The 27,302-nt window shown below is 41.4% G+C and overlaps 1 protein-coding gene across 2 annotated transcripts in view; it reads left to right on the forward strand.

Annotated features, from left to right (window-relative positions):
* camk2a (calcium/calmodulin-dependent protein kinase II alpha) overlaps positions 1–27,302 on the forward strand; it is a 432,468-nt gene that overhangs the window by 275,923 nt on the left and 129,243 nt on the right. For both annotated transcript variants that reach the window (XM_028813039.2, XM_028813038.2), the window contains exon 5: positions 13,192–13,257. In XM_028813039.2, coding sequence (XP_028668872.1) covers positions 13,192–13,257 — 66 coding nt within the window. The remainder of the gene's footprint in view (positions 1–13,191; positions 13,258–27,302) is intronic.

Genomic DNA, 27,302 nt, shown 5'->3' on the forward strand with positions numbered 1-27,302 from the left:
CCCAGTCTTATGCAGGTTCGGCATGCTTACCTCACCTGGGCACAAGTTCACATTGTCCACATTAATAATAATAATAATTCTTTGCATTTATATAGCACTTTTCTCACTACTCAAAGTGCTCAGCAATTGCAGGTTAAGGGCCTTGCTTAAGGGCCCAACAGAGCAGAGTTCCTTTTTGGCATTTAAACCGGCAACCTTCCGATTGCCAGTGCAGATCCCTAGCCTCAGAGCCACCACTCCGCCTTGTCTCTGCCTTGTGGACATTGTCCACTGTCCACAGACCCCACATCTTATAACATAACTTGCCACCCCAGCCTGTCTTGTCCTACACCCACAGGACAAGTCCAACCTAAATCTTATTCTGCCTTTACAATCAGGATACCTATATTTCCTTGAACATTCATTTTGTCCTCCTTTCCTTCAGGCCTAAAAATTTCTCCATTACTTATTAAACTGAGTCATTTCCCTAAGCCTGCCAAAAAATAAGTTGCATACTATTATCTAGATCAGAGTTTTCTGTAGTGGCCACTTTTTGTAACCAAAATCATCCCAAGGCACACCACTGTTCTACTAACCTCATCTATTATTCTGGACAGAATGTGTCAATTTTTGGTCTCCTCTTTGTTGTGCCTTCTAATGCCAGTCCTGTAGCCTTCATCCAGCTGTTCAGCAATATTAAGGCTGCCAAAAAAAATTTTGTTTCATTCTATTTATTGTCTGGTTGACTGCAACTACTTTCATGCTGCTTGGCTTTCTCTCATACCTCCATCATTGTCCACAACGCTTCGGCTTAGGCACTTTGAAACAGCAAACAGGGAAAGTACAAAGAAGACATTACTTAACACCACACCCAGTTAGCCAGCTAAGTCTGTCATAACAAGACAGGAAAAAGTCAGTGTGTAAACCAGGCATGTGCAACCTACGGCCCGCGGGCCAAATCCGGCCCGCGTACTGATTTTATACGGCCCGCGACGACTTTTCCAAATATCATTGAATCTGGCCCATTAACCCTCTTGGTGATGCCTGTTTGTTCTTGTGGTATTGTTGGATTATTTTTGATAGTATGATGCGGCCAGTGCTTTCTGAAGTACAGTACTTTATATTGTGCTTCCCCCTCTTTTACGGCACGTCTGGAACTGTCGCACGTTTAAAGTGTGCAAGAGCTCGTAGTCACGTAGTCGTTGACTCTGCTGCATCTCTCTGCTCTGCTGTCGTGTGTAGCATAGCGCAGTCTTTTCATGGTTTTTGCTAGTGCTGTACCTATCTGCATGTTGTTTCGAGTTTCACGCTATATCGGCCTACATTTCAATACTTACAAATACTTGTGAATTTTTGATCAAACCCTAATTAAGATGGCTTCAACAAAGAAGAGAAAAGTGGACGCTGAGAGTCGTACATTTCAAGAGAAATGGACTGACGATTATTTTTTTATAATGCAGAAAGAAAAACCTTTTTGTTTGATATGCTTGGAAAGTATTTCAGTTTTAAAGGAATACAATTTAAAAAGACACTACAATACAAAACACGCTAATTACAACAGTTACAAAGGTAAACTAAGAACAGATAAGATACAAAATTTGAAAAAATGTGTATCGGCACAACAGATGTTATTCCGCAAACATACTGATGTAGCTGACAATATTGTTCGTGCAAGTTTTATTGTTAGCGAAAAAATTGCGAAGCACTCAAAACCATATTCTGAAGGCGAGTTTGTCAAGGAATGCCTTACTGCAGTCACGAATGTTCTGTGTCCAGAGAAAAGCCATGAAATGGAAAAGATAAGTCTTTCTCGTTGGACAATAACCCGACGAATCGACGAAATGGCCAGTGACATAAAATTAAGCATTAAAAATATTGCATCAGAATTTGAAGCATTTTCCATTGCTCTTGATGAGAGTACAGACTCCAACGATACCGCTCAATTGGCTATATTTATTCACGGAGTTGACGCTAGCTTCAATTGTACGGAAGAATTGCTTGCTCTCCAACCAATGAAGAATACAACAAGGGGTGAAGACATTTTCCAGGAAGTAAAAACTGTTTTTACTGTATTTGATTTAAAGTGGGAAAAGTTATGCGGAATATCCACCGATGGAGCTCCATCGATGATTGGACCAAACATCGGAGTTGTTGCCCAAATAAAAACCGAATTATCAAGTAACAAAATCAGTACCGAAGATTTGTCGGTATTGCATTGCATTATACACCAGCAAAACTTATGTGCAAAATCAGTTAAATTTGCACATGTGATGGGCACAATAACTGCATGTATAAACTTCATTAAATCCAGGGCGCTAAATCACCGCCAATTTCAAGAATTTCTGGCTGATGTTCTTTCTGATCATGAAGATCTTACATTTTATTGTGAAGTGCGTTGGCTTAGCAAGGGAAAAATGTTGAAACGTTTTTATGATTTGAGAAATGAGGTATCTCTTTTCATGGACATGAAAGGAAAACCTATTCCTGAGCTAGAAAACAAACCCTGGCTGTGTGATCTTGCATTTCTTGTCGACCTAACAACACATCTAAATGAACTTAATGCTAAATTACAAACTCAGGGACAAATGATTCATGAGCTTTATGGACACATAAAATCATTTCAAAATAAGCTTCGACTCTGGGAAAGCCAATTAAAGGAAGGCAATACTTATCATTTTCCCACACTTGCGAACCACGAAGATTTTGATTGTGAATCGTTTGCGAATGAATTAAATTCATTGAGTGGAGAATTCAACACTAGGTTCCGTGATTTTAAAAATCAAGAAGCAAACTTGCAAATTTTCTCTTGTCCATTTGATGTTGATGTCGAACTAGCTCCACTTTCATTGCAAATGGAATTAATTGAACTACAAGAGAACCTTGTCCTGAAATCAAAATTCAATGATATTGAATTACTTGACTTTTATAAAAACTATTTCCCACGTGACAAGTTTCCAAAGCTCACAGCTTTTGCTCAGAAAAGAATGACTCTATTTGGCAGCACCTATAAATGCGAGCAACTTTTTTCAAGGATGAACTTCGTAAAATCCAAAACCAGGACGCGAATTACTGATGAGCACCTAGAAAACACGTTGCGAGTTTCCACGTCCACAATATCTCCTAATATTGATAAGCTTGTGACCACCATGCAATCTCAATCGTCGCATTAATAAAGAGTTTTTATTAAATAATATATTAATAAATATTTGTTGTTTTTTTTTGGCCTTCTTGCATTTTCGATTTTCAGAAATACATATATATCCTGAAGTACTCCGGCCCGCGTAATCTTTCTACTTTCTAATCCGGCCCATAGTCCTGTCAAGGTTGCACATGCCTGGTGTAAACTCATCCTCAAATTCTTAAGTCAGGTCGGTTCGGTCCAAGCTCCTTTATCTTCTTTTTTTTTTCAAGTGAACGATTTATGAAGGGGTATTTTGTTAAAGTAATAACCAAATTTTCTTTAATTTCTGAAGTTCCGCTTGCTCGCTCATCTGTAGTTGCATAACTTTAAAGGCAGGTGTGAACTGTAAACAATTGACATCAATATGACACGGCGTGTCAAAAATTGTCCAATCACAATAGATTAAAAAAACCTAAAACAATGCTAATTCGCTGCCAATAAATGTGGGAGTGGCACACAGAGCTGCATTCCCGGAAAAATCTGAAAGCGACCAATTAAAAGGCAGCCTCAGGTCAGCTGCTTGTCAAAAGATCAAGGACTCACATAGACACTCATTTGGCCGGCATCCTTCACTCTGGAAACATAGGTCTACAGAAATTCAACAAATACAAGTAGAAATCTGTTTTTAATGGAGGTTGACATGTGCTGACAGCAGGCACATTGTGCAAATAAACACATTTATTTTGTGATTATTTCAAATTACCTAATTAAGAGTTTTTAAAATATTGGGGGGGGGGGTGCCACAGCGCCCCACATTACAAACCGAAACTCGAAGGTTCTGGATGAGGTGTTGTGGCAGTGTAGCAACTAGCTAAACAAAGAGCTCATTGGACTTAATGGTCTCCTCACATTTGTTAAATTTCTTATGTGCTGAGGCTTCACAATAGTGAACTTAAAAATGAAAGTGTATGCAAATTGAATTTAATGTGTTTAACTCATCACTCGTGAAGTGGTGGGAGGGGATGTAATCAGAGTTGTGCATGAACTCGGTCAAAGGAGCACGTTCATTGAACAAGCTTATTTTTCTAAGAACTTAAAGAAGTGATGAACTTGAACGTGAGCTAGTTCAGTTTGATGTGACATTCTGGATCTGGTGTAGGTCCAGATTAAACGATTTGCCTGTAATGTAGGGGTGGAGCCTAATCCGAATACTGTATTCGGAGAAGCACAAACAGTGGATTTTTACAAATATTTATTTTGTACGAATTTTTTGCCATTTATTTTATATTCGGAAAAAACAACGTCAAATCAAATAGGCCCTGTCATTATCTGCCCGCTTGTGCTTACGCTGGACCCCCGCTGACACGAGCATGCGGTGAAGCTCCGCTTTCGCTTTTAGGAAAACGTCGTACGTCGCGATGCCACTTGATATTTTTCCCCGTTGGACATGCAAAATGTGACGCGAATTTTGACCGGCAGTGTAATAGGTTAGCTCACCTACACGCTGATGCCACAGTCACCATTTGTGTTACACGGTTGGGAAGCGGTAATTTATATGTATACTTTCATCTATCTAATTTCTTTTTTGATTGGGAGGATATTAGTGTATATGGTTATACATGTATGTTGCTGGGCATAACTCAATAAAGTGTCTTCATAATTATTGTATTTCATTCAAGAACGCTGTAATAGCCTAATATAAGGCATGCAAAATTGAAAAAAGTAAACTCATGGGTCATTTATTCTCATGCCTTAAAAAATACAAAATGAACTGAACATGAACTAGTTCAAAATTGAAATGGTGAATTATGAATGTGAATTTATTCATTTTAATCTGTGTGAACTGAACTTTGAGCGAGTTTTTGTGAGGTGTGAACTTGCACAACACTGGATGTAATTTAAACATGCAACAGTCTACCACCCCAAAGCAACTTTCGTAAATCATGGGTGGGTTGTCAGATGAATGCTAATTCAGGCCTCCTAAAAATTATTAATAATCATATTGTCATGTCGGGTGGCACGGTGGCGCAGTGGGTAGTGTAGTTAGCTTCCTGGGTCCTCCCTGCGTGGAGTTTGCATGTTCTGCCTGTGTCTGCGTGGGTTTCCTCCCACAGTCCAAAAACATGCAGGTTAGGTGCATTGGCGATTCTACATTGTCCCTAGTGTGTGCTTGGTGTATGTGTGTGTGTGTGTGTGTGTGTGTGTGTGTGTGTGTGTGTGTGTGTGCCCTGCGGTGGGCTGGCACCCTGCCCAGAGTTTGTTTCCTGTCTTACACCCTGTGTTGGCTCGGATTGGCTCCAGTAGACCCCCATGACCCTGTAATTAGGATATAGCAGGTTGGATAATGGATGGATGGATATTGCCATGTCTCTTTTACTCCCCCCCCACCCCCCATTAAATTAAATACAAATAATTTGTCATAACTTTTTTCTTTTTTTTTCAATTAAACACCCTCTTTTAAAGCGTTTCTGAATGGCAAATTTGTCATTTATGTCATGTGGAAGAATTACAGGAGAAATTCTAAAATTGCAGTCTTAGGAAAAAGAATCCCCGTCGTTTCAAGGTTTTACTAGAATATAAAAGCTGGCAGGTCAGACTTGTGGTCTTATATACTGTAGTATCTTATTATAGTGAAAGCAAGCCGAGGAACTTTAAAGGTCCAATGCAGATGTGTCCATATTTCCACATTATTAACAAGTCAAGTGAGTCACTGAGACCGAGAAGTAAGTACAGACTGAACCTGCCTTTTATGACTTATATAGCGCCTTTCCATCATACACAGCACCCAAAGAACTTTTCAGATGTTATGTACAGTAGATTAGATTAAATAAACTTTACTAGTCCCATGGTGAAATTCATGTTATTATTATCATTATGTGAGCATTTAGCAGGTGAAGCGAATCTCCTCCTGTCACTTAGTGCATCAGTGGTGTGGACTGAACCTGCTGGCTTGAGATCTAAAATAGCGACTTTCCATTTTTGTCTTACAAATAAAATGCAGTCACTTCCTTATTTGTACAGCATGAACACTTAACCAGGTGAAGTGAAATAGCAGCAGGAATTGAACCTGCAGCGTTGTGAGCTTAAATATCGTGGATTCAGGAAGTATTCGGACCCCTTCTTTTTATTTTCACATGCTGTTATGTTGCAGCCCAGTGCTCGAAATACTTCAATTAAATTTTGCCTCATAAAGTGAACACGTAATTCTCCAGAATGACTATAGGAAAACAGGGTTTTGGAAATTTGTAAAAATAAAAACACAAAGTTTTCTTGCCTTGATACCCTGGGAATCTACTTGGGTCTGACGTGACAGGCTTCACACACTTGAGTTTGGGGATTTCCTGCCATTCCTCTCTACAGATCCTCTTAAGCTTGGTTAGGCTGAATGGAGACCATCAGGGGGTCAGCTATTTTTAAATCTCCCCAGAGATGTTTGAGTTGGGTTCAAGTATGGACTGTTGCTGGGGAACTCAAGAACATTTCTAGAATTGCCTCTAAGCCACTCCTATGTTGTCTTTGCTTTGAGCTTAGGGTCTTTGTCTTGTTGGAAGGTGAACTTTCAGCCCAGTTTGCACTCTGGAGCAGGTTTTAATTTAGGATGTCTCTGTACTTTGTTTTGTTCAGTTTATTTCTCAACCCTGCTAGTCTCCCAGTCACTGCCACTGAAAAGCCACCCCAGACAATGATGCTGCCAACACCACATTTACCACAGGCCATGAGTGGTGCCTGGTTTCCTCCAGTCAGGATTCTCATTTTGTTTTCATCAGACTGGAGAATCTTGTTTCTCACAGTCTGAGAGTCTTTTAGGAACCTTTTTGTATTCCACCAAGCTCTGCAAAAATGACATTTCTGTCTGCCCACTCTGTCGTAAAATCCAAATCAGTGGATTGTTGCAGTGATAGTTGTCCTTGAAGAGGTTTCTCCCATTTCCTCACAGGTTCTCTAAAGCTCAGGCAGAGTGACCATTGGGTTCTTGGTTGCCTGTCTAAATATGGCCCTGCTCCCACCATTGCTCAGTTTGGCCAGGTGGCCAGCTAAAGGAAGTGTTGTGGTTGTTCCAAACTTCTTGCATTTGAGAGCTATGCTCTTGGGAACATTCAGTGCTGCAGAATGTATTTGTGTAGTCTTCTCTGTGCCTCAACATAATCCAGTTTCCAAGTTCTTCAGGCAAATCCTTCAACTTCATGGCTTGGTTTTGTCTCAGTTGTTAGACCTTCTATAGACAGATATGTGCTTTGGCTGATCAAGTGCAATCTAATGAAGGGACCACAGGTGGAGTCCAAACAAGATGTAAAAACATCTCAGTGTTGATCAGTAGAATGAACCAAATTTCAGGTGTCATAGGAACAAGTCCGAATACTTGTGTCAGTGTGATATTTGAGTTTTCCTACTTTTAATACATGCAAACATTGCTAATAGTTTTTGCTTTGGCCATTCTGGGGTATGGAGTATTTCATAATGAGAGAAAAACAATAAACTGAAATGATTTTAGCATAGGGTGGCAACATAACAAAATGCAAAATAAATGATGGAGAGTGAATACTTTCTGAAGGCACTGTAGCACCTTTTCAATATGGGGGGGCTTTCCAAGGTATAATATCAAGTCAAGTCTATTGTCATGTGTAGTTATTACAATGACATTTGTACTTGGCATGTCTCCTAACAACAGCTGAGAAAAAAAATAAAAATACATAGTAGTTAGCATGCAACATACACTGTATATATATTGTGACTGATAGAGGGCGCTGTCGTCCTCTTGAACCCTCTGACTTGACTCCAGACACCAGGTAAAAGTCCAAATATTATTTTTATTTGAACAATAACGTGCACAAAGCACCCTCCACTCCACAATACTCATAAATTACCAATAATCACTACAATACTCAATAATCATCATCCTCCACACTCCCAGACGTGTTGCCACCCTTACACCCAGCTCAGCTCCACGTCTGGGATTTCCCATAGTCCTTTTATAGTCCTTGACCCGGAAGTGTCTCGCCCTCTGTCCACGTGACCTGGAACACTTCCGGGTCAGATAAAAACTCTTCTCCTTCACCCCGGAAGCACGTCATTCTTCCTGTCGCTATGACTACAACGTACTTCCGGGTTATAGGGCACATAATAGTCTCTGGGCCTTCCTGCAGTGTCCCCTGGAGGTTCCCATGGTATCCAGCAGGGTTGTGATGAAAACCTCCACTGTCCATGATGCTCTGCTGGAACTCTGGGCACCTCTATGTTGCAGGCAGGGCTCCACCTGGCGGCCTGGGGGTATTGGCCGGGATAAAAGGCCGGCCATGTCCCACAATATATATATATATATATATATATATATTATATACAGTAAAAAAATCTTGGGTTGAGACGTGATCATCTTGGAGAAACACTTTGAAGTCCCGCGAGACTACTTGCACGTCACACCCTACTTACAAACAATTTCTCGGAGACACTTTAACGTCGCACGAGACAAGAAAGTAAGACAAAAGGACAGCTGCTGTACAGGCTTTTAAATGATTTAAATTACTGACGTGCAGCATGACATGCAGATCACGCAGCTCAGTAGCAGCTAGCAGCAAGCCAGCAGCTGATCCGTCTTTAGCGTGCATTCAGCCCCCCACCCCCCTTCACAACGCGAGCGGCAGAGACGCGAAGTGGCTAGTGTGAACCGTGCCCCCAGGGGTGGAGGTTGTGGGGTGCTTGAGCGAAGCGAGTAGGGGGCACAGCCCCCTAGTATATATATATATATATATATATATATATATATATATATATATATATATATATATATATATATACACATATATATATAAAATCCATACATCTGTCTATCCGCTTTTCACGAGAGAACTGCTTAACGGATTTAGATTGGGTTTCTTCTATAATTTGCTTGAATATTCCGGTTGACTTTTCGAATTCTTTCATCGCACCAAGTATCATAGTCTGCTTGTTGTACTGATTTATTTGCGCAAATCTGAGAGAGAGACGCAGAGAGGCTAGGGGAGGGGGAAGCGTGATATCAGGAGTGGGGAGCCAGGTGGGGCCCTCTTCATAAACACACCAGCCTTTGTTCGAGTCGGTTTACCTCTCACGATGTGTTGGAGCGTACCTTGCCTCTGCTTAGCTAGCGAACGAGAAGACTACTTAACAGATTTAGATCAGGTTTTTTTCTATAATTTGATTGGACATTCTGGTTGACTTTGCAACTTCTCTCATCGCACTAAGTGTCATAGTTCACTTGCGGTACCAATTTATTTGTGTCAATCTGAGAGAGACGCTGCGGGCTGAGGGGAAGTGGGCAGTGGACTCACTCATGTTCCAGCCTCCATTCAAGCTGCTCTACCTCTCGCCATGTGTTGGAGTGTACCTTACCTCCGCTTAGCTAGCGATACCTGCTTGTTCAACAGACATTATCATCTACAGATTGTTAAGGAGTAACTTTTGACGTTTTTGAGAGAGAGATCAGAGCTACATGTGCTTTAGAGGGTAACTGGTCAATGGCAGAGATAACATGGCCACATGCTTTTCTCCCCACGCGGGGGATGCTCTCCCGTCAGAGCTGAACACAATCAGATATAGTGCCAATGTTTGACATTGGACTTCCACTTGGCCAGAATTACATTTTTTTTTAATTGATTTTTAAAGTTTGCCCTGCTTCACTACTACGTGGGCGGAGCTGCAGGGGACAGCTAGTTATATATAATATGCATTAATAAAAATGATACAGTATACTGTGTATGCACTGTTTGTTATGTTACAATGTTTGTCTGAGTGTTAAGCAACCTTAAAACTTGTGAGTACAAGCTATCACTGAATCTACTGGTGTGAGTGCCAGTGTTCTGTTACCATTTACCGAAGAATGGAGTGAGAAATGCATCTGTGCAGGAAGGCTGAGGTCTTTAACTCTTTGAACCTGGCAGGCCAAATTTCAGAGCATCCGAATAGTGGTATACAGTATACCCGAAAGTTCAGTATGACAATTCACTTCTCTATCGTCATAACCTTGCTGACCTGACTAACGACCAACACATTCTACTGCTGTAGATACATATTTTTGAAAGGCTGCTGCACCTATCTACCATCAGCATAACAACCTTTGGTATATAAGGCTATGCACATAATTTACCGCCATCTAATTACACTGTTACACTACTTACGCAAGTTACACTGCTGTTTCTTTTACCTGTAAGTCAGCTTTTATTTTTATTTTTTCTTATTGGTTTCCAGAAGGAAGTGAAAAGGATTTCAGTTGTACTTTAGTGTAGACAATAGATGTATAGTGTGCTCAGAGAAGTACAAGCAAAGTTTTTGGTTTTCAAATTGACTGAAAATTGCTAGGGAGGTTAGGGTTCTAGGGTTATAGAGCTGAAATGCTGGAGAGAGCAGGTTTCAAAGGGTTAAGTATCCTGCTTGTCTTCCCAAGGCAGTGATTGCTGTGCACATCCTGAGGAGATGGCAGCTGGATACCCGTCCTGTTCTGTGTCTCCTTTTACTATTTGTGCTTTACGATCTTGAGCTGAGCACTTAGCAAGTGACATGAATCTCTTTGGGCCATCAGGTTTGACAATGGTACCGACTGATACTACCATCTTGTCCACTTTAATAGCACCTTTCTATAGTGAATGACATTCCAAGGCATTTTTACAGATAAAAAGCAATTCTTTTGCTATTGCTACAGTAGGTTTTTGCTTTAAAAAGTGAAGTGAGTCATTGAATCCCAAAAGTTAGTCAGGCGGTTGAGCATGCACCCTTGTAAGATTATATATTAAGAACCATAACGCCCAGAATCCTGAGAGGTATAAACAAGTTCAATCAATGAATGGATGAAAATGATGACTTTGAACTTCTTCCAAGCTTATTCAGGCACAAAATCACATCATCTGAGTATCAGACAGTCCAGCCTTACACGACTTTGTCCCATGATGAGGGCTTGGCATCGCTTTGATGTTGTGTTGCCTGCTAATGGCTCAGTGTTGTACTTAACCATCTCACGCCACGGGGTTCGATAGAAGTTCAGTCCCCATGGAATTCTTCTTCTCTGCCGGCTTAATACACGTGTAAAAAATTAAAAATCGGACACTGTTTGCCAGTCACACTATGTGCACCTTCCAACTGTTGCTTGTTTTCTAAAACGCATGCATTTTTCTGCGTGGGAAGCCTGTCACAGATGCTTAGTCACTGAAGGAGGCTTAGCAGGAGACCCCAAAGGTGTTGGGAAAGACAAGTTGTATTTATTTTTTTTAAAGCTAGAGAAAAATCAAACTTTTAAGGGATTGTACAAAAGGGCATCATTGCCTAGAATGACTCTTGTAACTTCTCAAATCCTCCAGCAGGAAAGGAAAACGTCATGTAATAAATAAATAAAAGAGATGAGAAAGAGTTGGGGTCCCAGCAGGAAAAACTCCATTCTATGAAAAGAGTTTTAAATAAAATGCTAATCGTGTCTCCTAAAACGGTGGGAGAATGTGTTCCTCTGCAATTTTAGATAGATATATATGTTTAGAGGATTATTATTGTTGCATATGAGAAACACTGAACAAGATAGATAAATATGAAAGGCGCTATACAGGAGATATCTAGATAGAAAGACATACATGTCACAATAAGATACACTATATTGCCAAAAGTATTGGGACGCCTGCCTTTACACATGCATGAACTTTAATGACATCCCATTCTTAATACATAGGCGTTAATATGGAGTTGGCCCACTCTTTGAAGCTATAACAGCTTCATCTCTTCTGGGAAGGCTTTCCACAAGGTGCAGGAGTGTGTTTGTGGGAATTTTGGACCAGGAGAGCATTTGTGAAGTCAGGCACTAATGTTAGACAAGAAGGCCAGACTCGCTCGCAGTCTCCGCTCGAATTCATCTCAAAGGTGTTCTGTCAGGTTGTGGTCAGGGCTCTATGCAGGCTAGGCAGGGTCCTTTTTGCAGTGGATGGGTGCGCTGTCATGTTGGAACAGGAAGAGGCCATCTCCAAACTGTTCCCACAAAGTTAGGAGAATGAAATTGTCCAAAATGGCTTAGTATGCTAAAGCATTAAGAGTTCCTTTCACTGGAACTAAGGGGCCAAACCAAACCCTTGATAAACAACCCCACACCATAATCCCCCCTCCACCAAACTTTATACTTGGCACAATGTAGTCAGGCGAGTACCGTCCTCCAGGCACTTGGTGATGTAAGGCTTGAATGCAGCTGCTCAGCCATAAAAACCCATCCCATGAAGCTCTCTCTCTACACACTGTTCTTGAGTTTGGAGGTCTGTAGCTATGGACTGTGCAGAAAGTTGGTGACTTCTGCACACCATGAGCCTCAGCATGCGCTCTCTGATTTGACGTGGCATGCGCGCTCTGATTTGAGTTGCTGTTGTTCCCAATTGCTTCCACTTTGTTATAATACCACTAATAGTTGACCGTGGAATATTTAGTAGAGTGGAAATTTCACAAATGTACTTATTGCGCAAGTGGCATCCTATCACAGTACCCGGCTTGAATTCACTGAGCTCCTGAGAATGACCCATTCTGTCACAAATGTTTGTAGAAGCCAGCAGTCTGCATGCCGAGGGGATTGAGTTTATACACCTGTGGCCATGGAAGTGATTGGAACACCGGAATTCAATGATTTGGAGGGGGGGGGTCCCAATACTTTTGGCAATGTTGTGTAGATAGATAGATAGATAGATAGATAGATAGATAGATAGATAGATAGATAGATAGATAGATAGATAGATAGATAGATAGATAATGAAAGGCACTGTATGATAGATAGATAGATAGATAGATAGATAGATAGATAGATAGATAGATAGATAGATAGATAGATAGATAGATAGATAGATAGATAGATAGATAGATAGATAGATAGATAGATAGATAGATAGATAGATAGATAGATAGATAGATAGATAGATGATATTATTGTGCTTCATTTCTTTATATTTCTAATGACTTTGTACAGGACTGTGCTCTTATATAGAAGTGTCTCTAATCAGAATAAATTAAAAGTGCAAACATTGTTTTTATTTATTTCTTTTTATTAATTACTCCTGCTTGACAAAAAGCCCTAAACTACATCCATGTTTTTATTTTTCTTCCAGAGTCACAGGAGGAGAACTTTTTGAAGATATCGTCGCCAGAGAGTACTACAGTGAAGCTGATGCCAGGTAAGTGGTGCTTACGTCTCCTCATTATCTCATTTTGTGTGCCGAACAACACAATAAATCATTCATTACCTTAATAAAGAATCAACTTGTGTACGTCTTTATGCCCTGTGCCGTAATTAGCATAATTGATATTACCATATTTTTTTCTGTCTACCTTTATTTTAAATAATAAATTGAACAGTGTGCACTAACACACAAAATATAACTGGAAGATTACCAGATAATTCAAGCACACAATCAGCTCTAGGGATTCGTCGACACCAGTTAGAGCCCTGAAATAATGTACGGCACATCAAATTGAAATATAAAATAATGAAGTGAATGCACTAAGGATTTGATTGACAGCACAGCCGATGTTCTCCGCCTTTACAAAACAGATAGAAAAGAATTTAAAGGCAAAGCAGCTTTAATGATCAAGAGAAAAGGGGACTTCAGATGTGATTTCAGTGTTAGGATTGATAAGGCCTGACAAGCAAACGGAGGGACAGTAAACTGAAAGACCCAAACATTTTAGTCTGTATAGCCCTTTCCTACCGTGGACAGTTATTCAAATGCGATTCAATGTCTTCAGTATTTTAAAGTGTGGAGCATTGATAGGTTAATTGACTTTCGCAGGGTCACAAGGAATGTGTGCTAAGAATAAACCTGCAATTTTGTCACTCCAAGACTATTTAGCCTCTGTAGTGCTCTGCCTTTCTGCATTCAGCACCGTAACTGGCTGCAGAGTGCTGTGTTCCAAATTCACCATGACCTGTGCTTTATTCATCCTACAACAACTTACTGGCTTCCAGGGCTCAGTCATATCCCACCCCCATACCTCAGTAGGACACGAGTCTTGCTTCTAAGTACTAAATTATCCTGAAAAATAACACACTCCCCATCTACAGTGATTTCCCTTTAGTGACTGACAGACCTAAATAAAGAAGATCATCACCCTGAACTTCATGAGATCTGAAACAAGCAATCATACTGACTGAAAAAAATCCTGAGGAGCACCTGCCACTTTAGATCTGCATAGCTTGATGCTAACAGACAAGATATCTTCAGATTTTGGGCACAATTCAACCATTTCTGTACTTGCACAGGCTGGTGGACTGATTGTTTGTACAGGTTGGGGGAAAAGTTCCAACCCCAGAGTGTGACTGTGATGCATCCAACCAGAGTGTCCAACAAATCATCAGCAACTGTAAACAGAGATCATTCTAGAGCCAGACAAGGTCATCTATGATGTGCCAACAGCAGCAATTCAATGGATTGGGGGACTTGATGTAAATGAAGGTTTTCATAAGTTTCCACATCTGCACGGAAGTGTTCAGGAACTTTACCAAACTGTGAAGTGAATTGAAGTGTGAGTGCTGGAAGCTCAAGCACCACCATTTCCTCCAAACTTATCAGGTTTGGCAGCCCATAAACTGAACTGTTTAGAAAATAGAAAGGAGTTCAGGCTTAATACTGTATTCTGTACATAACCTCTACATACTGTAATTACATGCCTATCTATCTATCTATCTATCTATCTATCTATCTATCTATCTATCTATCTATCTATCTATCTATCTATCTATCTATCTATCTATCTATCTATCTATCTATCTATCTATTATATAGTGCTTTTCACATCTATCTATCTATCTATCTATCTATCTATCTATCTATCTATCTATCTATCTATCTATCTATCTATCTATCTATCTATCTATCTATCCTATCTATCTATCTATCTATCTATCTATCTATCTATCTATCTTCTATCTATCTCCTTCCTGTGTTGCTCTCGCTGTGTATGCTGGGTGGTTGTCTCGAGTGTGAGCGAGTGGAACTGCTGGTGGATGCTTTGAGGTGAGTGTGGTGTTTATTTTCTTCTGAAATTCTACTTTCTTATTTCTATCTTTCTAGATTCTATCTTAATTTGGTGAAAACTGCTAAACTTGTTTTGAACTGAGTGGCTTAGGCCACAGCGGCCAAAATGGCTGAGAATCTTGAGCGTCTAAGCCGCCACCATGGGGTTAAACTTATATCGGAGGAGTTTGTCCCATTGGAGGTGGGGGTGTTGGCGGTCGGTGAGGTGGTCGGATGTGAGAATATCAAGTCGGCTTTGTGAATGAGCGGGTCGATTGTTGTTTTCCTGAGCTCTGTTGATTTGGTTCCCATAGTGGTTGAGAAGGGGGTTGTTATTAATGACTCCTTTGTACAGGTTTCCCCTTAAGTTGTTCGGTCCTGTAGAGTGACAATATCAAATGTGCCGCCCTTTCTGAAGAATAATACTATAGCAAAAGAGCTATAGTTTGATTACGTGATTTTCATCACTTCTAACGAAATGAAATGTTTTGGGTGCGGGAGTGAAGCGCATTTAATTAAACAGTGTCCTGAGAGACAACACGGGAACAAGAAAAATGGCCATGCAGATACAGAAAAAGAGGGGCAGGAAGTGGAAGATCGTCCAGTAGTGGCTGATGGCGTAGAGGCGCTTGTAGAGGTGCTGGGTGATAAGAATAGAAATGCTACTAGATCTGAAGGGCAGGAGAATCAAGTGACTCCCAGAAATGAACTGAATGAAGGTGGTAGTGAGACAGTAGGTCAGACAGCGGCAGCAGCAGAGAGTGTGTGGGGAGACATTGACATGGACGAGGGAGGCAGCAACGAGCCTGAGGAAAAAAGTGAATTTAAACATCCTGCTCAAAAGAAGCAAGGAGAAAGAGAAGATCGGGCACGAAAGAAAAAAGCTGCTGTAGAGCCGTGATCACGCTGCTGCCAAAGAAGGGAGACTTGTGTCTCATTAAGAACTGGCGGCCAGTGTCTCTCTTATGTACAGATTACAAAGTTCTCTCCAAAGCCTTAGCTAACAGGATGGTTCAAGTTTTAGGGAGAGTGGTGCATCCTGATCAAAATTACTGCATGGCTGGCAGGTCAATTTTTAATAAAAACTGTTTGGTTTTCAGACTGGTTTTATTTTTCTGGACCAGGAAAAAGCATTTGATAGGGTCAGTCACTCAATTTCATGGAATACAATGAAGACTTTTGGGTTTGGGGAGTCTTTTATTAAATATATTCGGTTACTTTATAGTGACATTTCTGGTATCATAAAGGTCAATGGTGGCTTGTACGCACCTTTCAGTGTCAGAAGAGGAGTCAGACAGGGCTGCTCTTTGTCCGGATTGTTATATGCTCTGGCTTTGGAGCCTTTCCTGGTGCACCTAAGGAAGGTGCTGACTGGTCTCACCATCCCCAACTGCAGCATGGACCCTGTGAAAGTCACTGCTTATGCCAAAAGGATTTGGACAAATTAACAGAATATCTGAGGAATTACAGTAAAGCGTCTTCAGCAAAAATTAATTGGAATAAAAGCAGTGCAGTGCTGGTTGGGAACTGGACAGGATGTAGTCTTCCTTGACTGGAAGGGGGGTCTGCAGTGGACCACTGGGGGCTTCCTGTACTTGGGAGTCCATCTCGGAGATGACCACTACATCCAAAGGAACTGGGAAGGTATGTTGGACAAAGTTACAGCTCAGCTCAGTAAGTGGAAGTGGATCCTCCATCAGTTATCCTATAGAGGATGGATGCTGGTCATTAGTAACCTGGTGACCTCCAGCCTGTGGCACAAGTGTATTTGTCTACAATCTCCACCTTTGCTTCTTCAACAGATACAGGAAGCGATTATTGATTTCTTTTGGGATGGTACTCATTGACTAGGGAAGGGTGTTTTATTCTTGCTGTTGGATAAAGGTGGACAAGGACTTATTGACATTAACAGCAGGATTGCTGCTTTCCGCCTTCAGACCATTCAGAAACTGCTGTACCCTGTTGAGCAGAGCCAGTGGAGGAACTTGGCCTTACTTTTCTTTCAACAGTCCAGGCAAATGGGACTTGGTAAAAGTTTACTGCTGTGCCACTTGGATAAGATCAGGACTTTACATGTGCCAGATTTTTATAAAAGCCTTCTAGCAGCATGGCAACTGATGACCTCTCCCCATTTTGGGTCCTTGAAGAACTGCTACTGTATAATCCTGCTGTTGGCACTGCTACAGGACTCTCTGAAAATTTTATTCATCATTTCATAATACATGGAATAACCACAATAAAGAACATTATTGACTGGGAAAATTACACTTGGAAAAGTGTACACGTGCACTCAGTGCGCCTAATGGAGAAGTTTCGGTGTCAAATAAAATTATCACTGGACAGGGAATCCATGACACTCCTACACAGAATTTTCACCTCATGACTGAAGCTGACTGACGAGACACCTTTTCCAACCCTTAATGTATCTCAGGCTGCTGAACTGAGGGATGGAGAGACCGATGTTGTTTTAACCTTACGTTCTCTAGAGGCATCATCTCTGCCTTCAGTGCTAGGGTAGCAGCTCTGCAGGATATGCGTGGAGGTGAACCACCTGGAACAACAGAGGACATGAAAACACAACACACCTTGGAGAAACAAGTTTGGAGCCCCCCCAAGTACCGAACCCCGCCTGGAGGTCATTGTACAAGCCGCCATTGGCCAGTAGGGTGGGAGACCTGCAGTGGATGTTGGTGCATAGGATGCTAGCGGTGAACTCCTTCTTATCCGGGGGTTTCAGATTGCTGCCCTTTTTGTGGTCTGAGAGAAACTGTTTTTGATGCTTTTATGTACGGTGAGAGGCTCCAGACCTTTTTTAGTAAGACAGAAAAAATGGTGGGGGGGGGGGCTGGGGATCCTGTATAATGGCATGGTGTATGTGTTTGGGGTGACAATTACAAAACACACCAGAGAATATAGGAACTTAATTAATTTTATTATCGGGCAAGCAAAGTTATCAATATGGAAGACCCGTAAAAACAAGATTACTGGGAGTGGGATTCAAGATATTGATGTCTTTTTTAGAAAGGTGTGTGAAAGTATAATATTATCCATCCATCCATCCATCCATTTTCCAACCCGCTGAATCCAAACACAGGGTCACGGGGGTCTGCTGGAGCCAATCCCAGCCAACACAGGGCACAAGGCAGGAACCAATCCTGGGCAGGGTGCCAACCCACCGCAGGACACACACAAACACACCGACACCACCAGCACACACTAGGGCCAATTTAGAATCGCCAATCCACCTAACCTGCATGTCTTTGGACTGTGGGAGGAAACCGGAGCACCTGGAGGAAACCCACACAGACACGGGGAGAACATGCAAACTCCACACAGGGAGGACCTGGGAAGTGAACCCGGGTCTCCTAACTGCAAGGCAGCAGCGCTACCACTGCGCCACCGTGCCACCCAAGTAGAATATTAGTGGATTTTAATTTTTATAAGTCTACGAATAATTTAGTACAGTTTAAGGAATTGTGGTGCATGAATAATGCACTTTGTAAATATGATGATGATAATTTGCAATTTGTGCTCTGAGTTTATAGTTTTACTTATTTATAAATTGGGATAATAAATAATAATAAGGATAAGTGGGATTGGAGGGTGGAATCAATGGGAGGGCTTATATAAATATATTTTTTATTCCAAGAAAAATATGAGTATGTAATGGTTTGAAACAGGATATCATCATTAGGAATGTGTGTACATGTTTTGTGTAGACTTAAGATTGACATTGGTTTACTGTTGTGATTTATATTGAAAAGATTGAATAACATCTATCTATCTATCTATCTATCTATCTATCTATCTATCTATCTATCTATCTATCTATCTATCTATCTATCTATCTATCTATCTATCTATCTATCTATCTATCTATCTATCTATCTATCTATCTATCTATCTATCTATCTATCTATCTAAAGTCTTTTCAGAAAGTAATCAGACCCCTTCACTTTTTTCCACATTTTGTTATGTTGCAGTCTTGTGCTAAAATCATTTAAGTTTATTTCTTCCCCACGTCCAGCAACACTCAATACCAAAACATAAAATAAATGATTTTAAAAATTTGTGCAAAATTCTTGAGATTAAAACATTCAATAAATTCCCATTGACTCGAGTATTCAGACCCCTTACTTTGACGCTTGATAGCTGGCTCAGGTGCTTGCCATTCTGTTTGCTCATCATCGAGATGTTTCTTCACCATGCTGGGAGTCCACCTGTGGTCAGTTCAACTAATGTACAATTGTATTATTAGTATATTGATGATACTTTTTTATTTATTTACTGGGGCACATAAATAAATATCTATTTAATAAAAACTTTTACCTAACATATAATGTTTAACAACAGCAGTGCCGTAGATTAGTGTTTCTCAAACGGTGCGGTGCACACATTATGGCAGTAATTACAAACAGCCACTGCTAGAAAAACTCAAAGTGGAAAAGCGTTCCTTTTTTATATCGTCTTTTTTTGGCTTGGAAAATATGATAACCCTAGTAGTGGAAGCTGGTGGTTTTATATAGTGTCTTTTGAGGTTTAGCCTAGTGGTTTCCACAGTTTTTCAGTGTGAATTGAAGCAGATCAAGTATGAAATTCCTCCAGGTTTTACTGAGAATCAGTGGTGGAGACTGAATAGGAAAACTTGTTGACCTCTTAAAGGCCACAATGTCTGCAATGACATCTTGCAAAGCTGCCTGGCTACTCTGCCCTCCGGGATCGAGCATCCTGAGCTAAGGTAATAAATGGCTAAAATGAAATTCTCACACAAGTCTTTATATTTAGCAAACAGGTATGTGGTGCTTCGGGGTGCTTCTCAAAATCATAATGGATTTCATACACAAAACTAAACCAATGTGGTGTAGACCCAGTAGGTATTGGGAGAACCTTCCAGCAGTATGAAGGAGTTCAATGGTTACTTGAAAAAACATCCATATAGTAAATATAGTGAAGCATTTAGGAGGAAGGATGCAGCAGATACAAGAAGTGGGTTTTTCAGCTTGGAAATCTGACATGTCATTGGTATGGGGAGCTGTAACATTTTTGTTGAAACAATACATTTAAACTTAAGTGGAAATTATTTTATTAATCTTTACTAAGTACCCACTTTATGAGGCCCACCTGTCATTCTGAAATAACCGGCTGCTCAGTGAGTGCTTCTTATGTTCAGCTAATACTGCTGACAGCTCTCTGACAAGTACCAGTAGGAAAGAGGTGTTTGTGTGTGAGAACGGACAAGACGTCAAACTGACTGTGGCCGTTTCAAGGCACACAATGTGTTATAAGAAGTGCGTTTACAAGTACATGCAAAATCGTGATGAGGTGAGTAACCATGTTAAGGTAGAAACCTGGGTTTTTGAAAACTACCGTTTACATGTGTGTGTCTGTGTATGGAGTTCTCCTAACTCAAAATGCTCTGATGTGAGTCGTGGTGTGAGAGTTGAGAGTTGATGAGTGGTGCTTTGCTGACTTGAGTGCCTCTTTTGTCATTTCTCTGGTGAGGTGTGGTTGAGGTAGCTGAAGCGAGCAGAGAACTGATCACTTTTATCCCATGTCACAATAACCGTCAGACACCTCATGTCTCATAATATCCATCTGTAACCCTGACCCTAAATGACTCCCAAAATCTTCCCCATCTTGTATTGTGCATCAAAGTAATTGTAAAAATAACCATAACTCTAACCCTAACCCTAAAAACTCCAAGCACCTTTTCCATCTTATAGTGTGACTTAATTTAATGGGAACACTTACCTTAACTCTACCCCTAACCATAAATGACTCCCAACACCTAATCAATCCAATTTTGTGCCTTACATTAATGGTAACACTAACTCTAATTCCAACCCCAGCACCTTCTCCATCTTGTATTTTGCCTGATATTAACCCTAACACAAGCCCTAAACTTAACCCTGAATGTCTCCCAGCATCATGCAGTTCCTCTTATATTAACCCTGCCTCTAATACTAAGTAAAACCCTAAATAATTCCAAGCACCTTCTCTTTCATCCGTTGCCACTAACCTTAACATCTATTGGACGCTAACTAACCTTCTTGCATTAGACCTGAGCATTACTCTGACTTTGAAAACAGTGCTAAAAGCATTAGTCCCAAGTGTCACTCGGGCAGCTGTATAGATGTGCCTCGCATCCGCACTTAACCCGAGGATTACTTGGGCTGTAAAAACGGTAACAGCATTAGTCCCAAGCATTATGCAGGCAACAATATATGTGTGTTTTGCGTAAGCATCAGGCCCGAGCATAACCTGGGCAACAGTGTAGACACCTCCTCTCCTAGCCTCATAATGGCATCTCGTAAGAAACGTTTTTCAGCAGCCCAGGTGTTGCACACTCTTGACAGTCATATAAGCAGTGATGTTGAGGAGCCTCTCATCAGCACCTATGACAATGACCGATGAATATGAAATTTAAACAGACAGTGAAACTGAAAACAATTGTGATAAATCCAAAAGTGATGCACGAGTTTGGGTTTCTGTTGACCCTGCTTCAAATAAACCAGCAACAGCTCATTTTTATTTTGTAAGGGCAGCCAGGAATGAAAGTGAACATTGACAGCCAAGATCCACTGTCTTACTTGAAGATATTTATTCATGATGATATGACCAAAGCCATTGTTGTTGAGATGAACTGTTATGTTGAACAGTGTTGGCTAAATGACTTTACACCTAAGCGGTTTTCCCGTTCAGACAGATGGGAATCAGTAGCTATTGATGATATCTGGTATTAACATCATTATTATTATTATTCATCCATCCTCTTCCGCTTATCCGGGTGTCAGGTCGCAGGGGCAGCAGCTTGAGCAGAGATGCCCAGACTTCCCCTCTCCCCGGCCACTTCTTCTAGCTCTTCCGGGGAGAATCCCAAGGCGTTCTCAGGCCAGCCGGGAGACATAGTCCCTCCAATGTGTCCTGGGTCTTCCCTGGGGCCTCCTCTCTGTTGGACGTGCCCGGAACACCTCACCACGGAGGCGTCCAGGAGGCATCCTGATCAGATGCCGAGCCACCTCATCTGACTCCTCTCGATGCGGATGAGCAGCGGCTCTACTCTGAGCCCCCTCCAGGATGACTGAGCTTCTCACCCTATCTTTAAGGGAGAGCCCAGACACCCTGCGGAGAAAACTCATTTCAGCCACTTGTATTCGCGATCTCGTTCTTTCGGTCACTTCCCATAGCTCATGACCATAGGTGAGAGTAGGAACGTAGATCGACTGGTAAATTGAGAGCTTTGCCTTGCGACTCAGCTCCTTTTTCACCACGACAGACCGATGCAGAGCCCGCATTACTGCGGATGCCGCACCGATCCACCTGTCGATCTCCCGCTCCATTCTTCCCTCACTCGTGAACAAGACCCCGAGATACTTGAACTCCTCCACCTGAGGCAGGATCTCGCTTCCAACCCTGAGAGGGCACTCCACCCGTTTTCCGGCTGAGGACCATGGTCTCAGATATGGAGGTGCTGATTCCCATCCCAGCCGCTTCACACTCAGCTGCGAACTGATCCAGAGAGAGCTGAAGATCACGGCCTGATGAAGCAAACAGGACAACATCATCTGCAAAAAGCAGTGACCCAATCCTTAGTCCACCAAACCGGACCCCCTCAACACTCTGGCTGCGCCTAGAAATTCTGTCCATAAAAGTTATGAACAGAATCGGTGACAAAGGACAGCCCTGGTGGAGTCCAACTCTCACTGGAAACGGGTTCGACTTACTGCCGGCAATGTGGACCAAGCTCTGACACCGGTTGTACAGGGACATTATTATTATTATTATTATTATTATTCATTTCATATTATTGTAATACTAATTCATTAAATTTATATAGCACTTTTCTCACTACATGGGCGGCACGGTGGCGCAGTGGTAGCGCTGCTGTCTCGTAGTTAGGAGACCAGGGTTCGCTTCCTGGCTCCTCCCTGAGTGGAGTTTGCATGTTCTCCCCATGTCTGCGTGGGTTTCCTCCCACAGTCCAAAGACATGCAGGTTAGGTGCATTAGCAATCCTAAATTGTCCCTAATGTGTGCTTGATGTGTGAGTGTGTGTGTGCGTGCACCCTTCCCGGGGTTTGTTTCCTGCCTTGCGCCCTGTGTTGGCTGGAATTTGCTCCAGCAGACCCCTGTGACCCTGTATTTAGGATATAGCAGGTTGGATAATGGATGGATGGATGGATGGATTTTCTCACTACTCAAAGCTCTACCACACAGGGAGGACCCCGGAAGCAAACCCATGATCTTCTTACTGCAAGGCAGTAGTGCTACCACTGCACCACATGTGTGTTATTATTCATTATTATTATTATTATTATTATTATTATTATTTGTATCATTATACTGTACCTTTTACACTTCTGACTTTCTAGCTTTAATATTTCACACATTTTACAGTAGAAAAATGAGATTAAATAAAAATGTTTTTTTGAGAAAAAATGTAACGCTGAAGAGGTTAAGGATGGGTCTTTAGCGGCCTGATTAACCATACCTGAATATACAGTTTCTGGTATCTTAGAGCAGGGGTCACCAAGTCCGGTCCTTGAAGACCACTGTGGCTGCAGGTTTTCATTCTAACCCTTTTCTAAATGAGTGACCTGTTTTTGCTGCTAATTAACTTCTTTTGAATTCGTTTTAATTGACTTGCTCTTGAAGACTCGGACCCCTTAATTGTTTCTTTTTCCTTAATTAGCAGGCAAACAATAATGAGATACAAAATGAGCCAAAACAGCTGGTGTCCATCATTCAATATCTGAAAATAAAGAAAGATGAAGGTCTCAGGAATGTTGATCTGCTCAGGTCCACAAAACATTTTACCACTGCTCTTAGAAAGAGAAAATTAGAGCAGCAACAAGCCATGGAATTAAAGAATGGGTTTAATTAACCACGAGAATCGGCTCCTAATTAAGCAACTGGTTGGAGTGATTGGTTGGAGTTTGAGGCCCTAACTTAGTTGGTCTTCTGTTGGCTCGCTCACTTCACATTTCATTTCTCTTTGGGTGCCATTTAAGGAAATAAATGAAGAAAATCAGAAGAACAATGAAGAAATTCAGGGAAACAAATCTTAAAAGAGAAGTCAATTAAAATGAATTCACAAGAAGTTAATTAGCAACACAACCAGGGCACTCATTAAAAAAAGGGTTAGAATGAAAACCTGCAGCCATGGTGGTCCTACAGGACTGGAGTTGGTGACCCCTGTCTTAGAGCACTGGCTGGAAGTCATTTTGGTTCGCTTCACCCTTTTAGTTAGTGGATATCTTTATCTGAGCTTCCTCAGTGGCTCAGTCAGTGCTTTGGGCCTTTAGAAACAGTGTATCAAAAGGCAGAGGGCAATGAAGTGTTGCAGAAGGAATTAATCAAGGTCTGTTTTAAGCCTTCTTAATAAGGGCAGTATCCCTTTAGCCTTTATTTTTTTTATTTTGGGACAGAATGAGCTTTCCTAGCCATTGAATTTAATTTGTAATGACATTCAGCTTTTATTTCGCTGATATTTTCGATGACATTACAAACGAAAATGCTGACATATTCCCTCGGTGTCCTCTTGACGTGCTAGCAGGCACGTAGATTAGTTGACTCCTTGTGATAGTCATGAAAGACACAACACCTAAATACCAGGAGAATGTCATCCCAACATCTGTTTTTCATACCTGCTTAATCCCATCTGGGGCCATGGAGGAAAGGATTGTCAATACAAATGAAATTCCATTTCCTCTGTATTCAGATGCCAGAAATGTAAAACAGTGCCACCTTGAGATTTCACTTGGAATAACAACTGCCTGATTGGGACATCTAGTTGCACATTATTGGGCTGAATGGTGTGTTCTTGTCAAGTGTTCTAAAGTTCTAATGTAGGGGTTACTAGTTGTATTCATTACAGTATCTGTAATCTCAATAATATTTTAGTAAACTGTTAATATAGTATTGTAAACAATGGTCATAAAAGGTGTGTTTTTATTTGCGAATATTGTTACTTATATCAAATCAGAAATATAAAAAGCAGAGTCTACCAGCCTGTCTCTAGTGATTTTAACCTGTCATAGCACAAACATGTTGCATCAGCCAACCGATGGCGTCACAAATAGTATGAGCTGGCATTTCATTATGCAAATGAGCAGTTTCAGTGCCATCTGGAGGGGAGTCTATAAAAATGGCAAGTCCTCCTGAATCACAAAGGAATACCAGCAAGCGGTCCTTCTGAGGCTATTGAGCTACCTAAAAGTGTGGTGTAAAGAACAAATAATCAATTTGGCACTCGGCGCTGGTGCTACTGTGTTTCCCCGAAAATAAACCCACTCTGAAAATAAGCCCTAGCATGATTTTCAGGCCTGCGGTGCGTTGGCACCCTGCCTGGGATTGGTTCCTGCCTTGTGTCCTGTGTTGGCTGGGATTGGCTCCAGCGGACCCCCGTGACCCTGTGTTCGGATTCAGCGGGTTGGAAAATGGATGGATGGATGGATGATTTTCAGGCTGCTCTGTAATATAAGCCCTACCCCAAAAATAAGCCCCAGTCAAGATCATCAGCTGAAAAGTAAGGCACCTAAGGCCAGGTTTATACTTCATGCGATGCGACCCGTGTGCCCAAAACATCCATTAAATTCTGAGGACACCTTACCACAATAGCTCTGAAAAGGATGTTTAATAATTACATCCATCAATTCAGGGATGCGCCCATTTCAGCAACATCGGCGCAAGACAGAAACAAAATCTCTGGACGGGACATCAGCTCATCGCAAGGTAAACACAAGCACACACATACACTGGCGTCATTGTAGCTTCACCAAATCCCCAAATCTTCATGTCTTTGGATGGAAAACTGAGCCCACTGTGGAAACCCACCAGGAAAAACATGCACATTCCAGGCAGGGATCACAAGGGACATAACTCCTTGCGAGACAGCAGCACTACCGCTCTCCCACCGTGCCACCCCACATGTGTAACTATTAGCAGTATTCATTATTTAAGTTAAAGTTAACTATTTATCTGTAAAATGTAACATACATATTTTAATGCATTTCATCATGAAAGTGATATCAAGTATAAATCTAAGAATTGTAAATGTGCAGAGAGCTGGAATATCATAAATTTAATGTGTTTTGTGTGGCGATCTATTGCTGCTGTCAGGTCAGGAGGAAGCCCCAGAAGTGGGTAGCGATTAACAGCTGGGCCTGTTTTAAGATGACGTTTACGATGGTCTGCTTTAATGATAAAGTAAACTATGAGGTTAAAGTGGACATTTTGAGTTTAAAGTAAAATAGACTTTTTTTTTTTAAAGTAAAATTTTTTTTTCACTGTGGCTCAAATAGGCTGCCGTACATTCTGACGGTATTGCAAAGGTGCAAAAAAAGACGTGACAGAAGATGGTATGTGAGACTTTTAAAATGTATCTTGTCATTACGATTGGGAATATGCGACTCTTGAATATCAAAGCACCACAAATGCATCTGTATGTCGGCATTTTGCTTCACCACATCGAACCATTTATCAAACATCGAAGCGCGCACATCGATCCTGGAGGATCCTAAAAGTGGCCAGAGTAGCAAGAAATTCAGGGTTTGAATGTGGAGAGTTATGACTATATTCCAGAAGAATATTGTTGTACAAGATATCGCCTGAAAATAAGCCCTAGTGCATCTTTTGGAGCAAAAATTAATATAAGACCCGGTCTTATTTTCGGGGAAACACGGTACATTGGTTTTATCAGTTGGACGATTAAAAGACCAACAGTGGAGTGCAGCGGAGACTCGAAAGGAACTGCTGAATGCTTCTGAGGAGCTGCTGGAGAGTCTGCAGGATCTCGAACACAGTTTGCAACATCAGGACAGGAAGGAAGACAGCTGAGTGACTGCTACATCTGCAGCTCCACTGCATCTTCTCTCATTGCTGAAGTCCATTGGCTGATTGCACAATCGCTTGTGCAGCTTTGGCCTCATGGAGTTGGGGAAAAGTGTTTTGGATCGAGTTGCCTCTGACCCCAGGCGTGTAGAGCGAAGCAAAGCCGGTGGTAAAACTGAGCGGGTAAATGATTGTGGAGGGTTTACAGAGCGGCAGTGGAGGAAGAGTCTCAAAGCTGAGATTCGAACTTGGAACTGCGTTTGCACCATCAGTTTAGTAAAGGAAGATGGTTGAGAGACCGGTACGGCTGCAACTCCAGACAAGGAGGTTCGCCAGCCCACATAAATAAGACAGATCACTGTGCAAAAATGTAGT

The sequence above is a fragment of the Erpetoichthys calabaricus genome, chromosome 11 (assembly GCF_900747795.2).
Source record: "Erpetoichthys calabaricus chromosome 11, fErpCal1.3, whole genome shotgun sequence".
Classification (NCBI taxonomy): domain Eukaryota; kingdom Metazoa; phylum Chordata; class Cladistia; order Polypteriformes; family Polypteridae; genus Erpetoichthys; species Erpetoichthys calabaricus.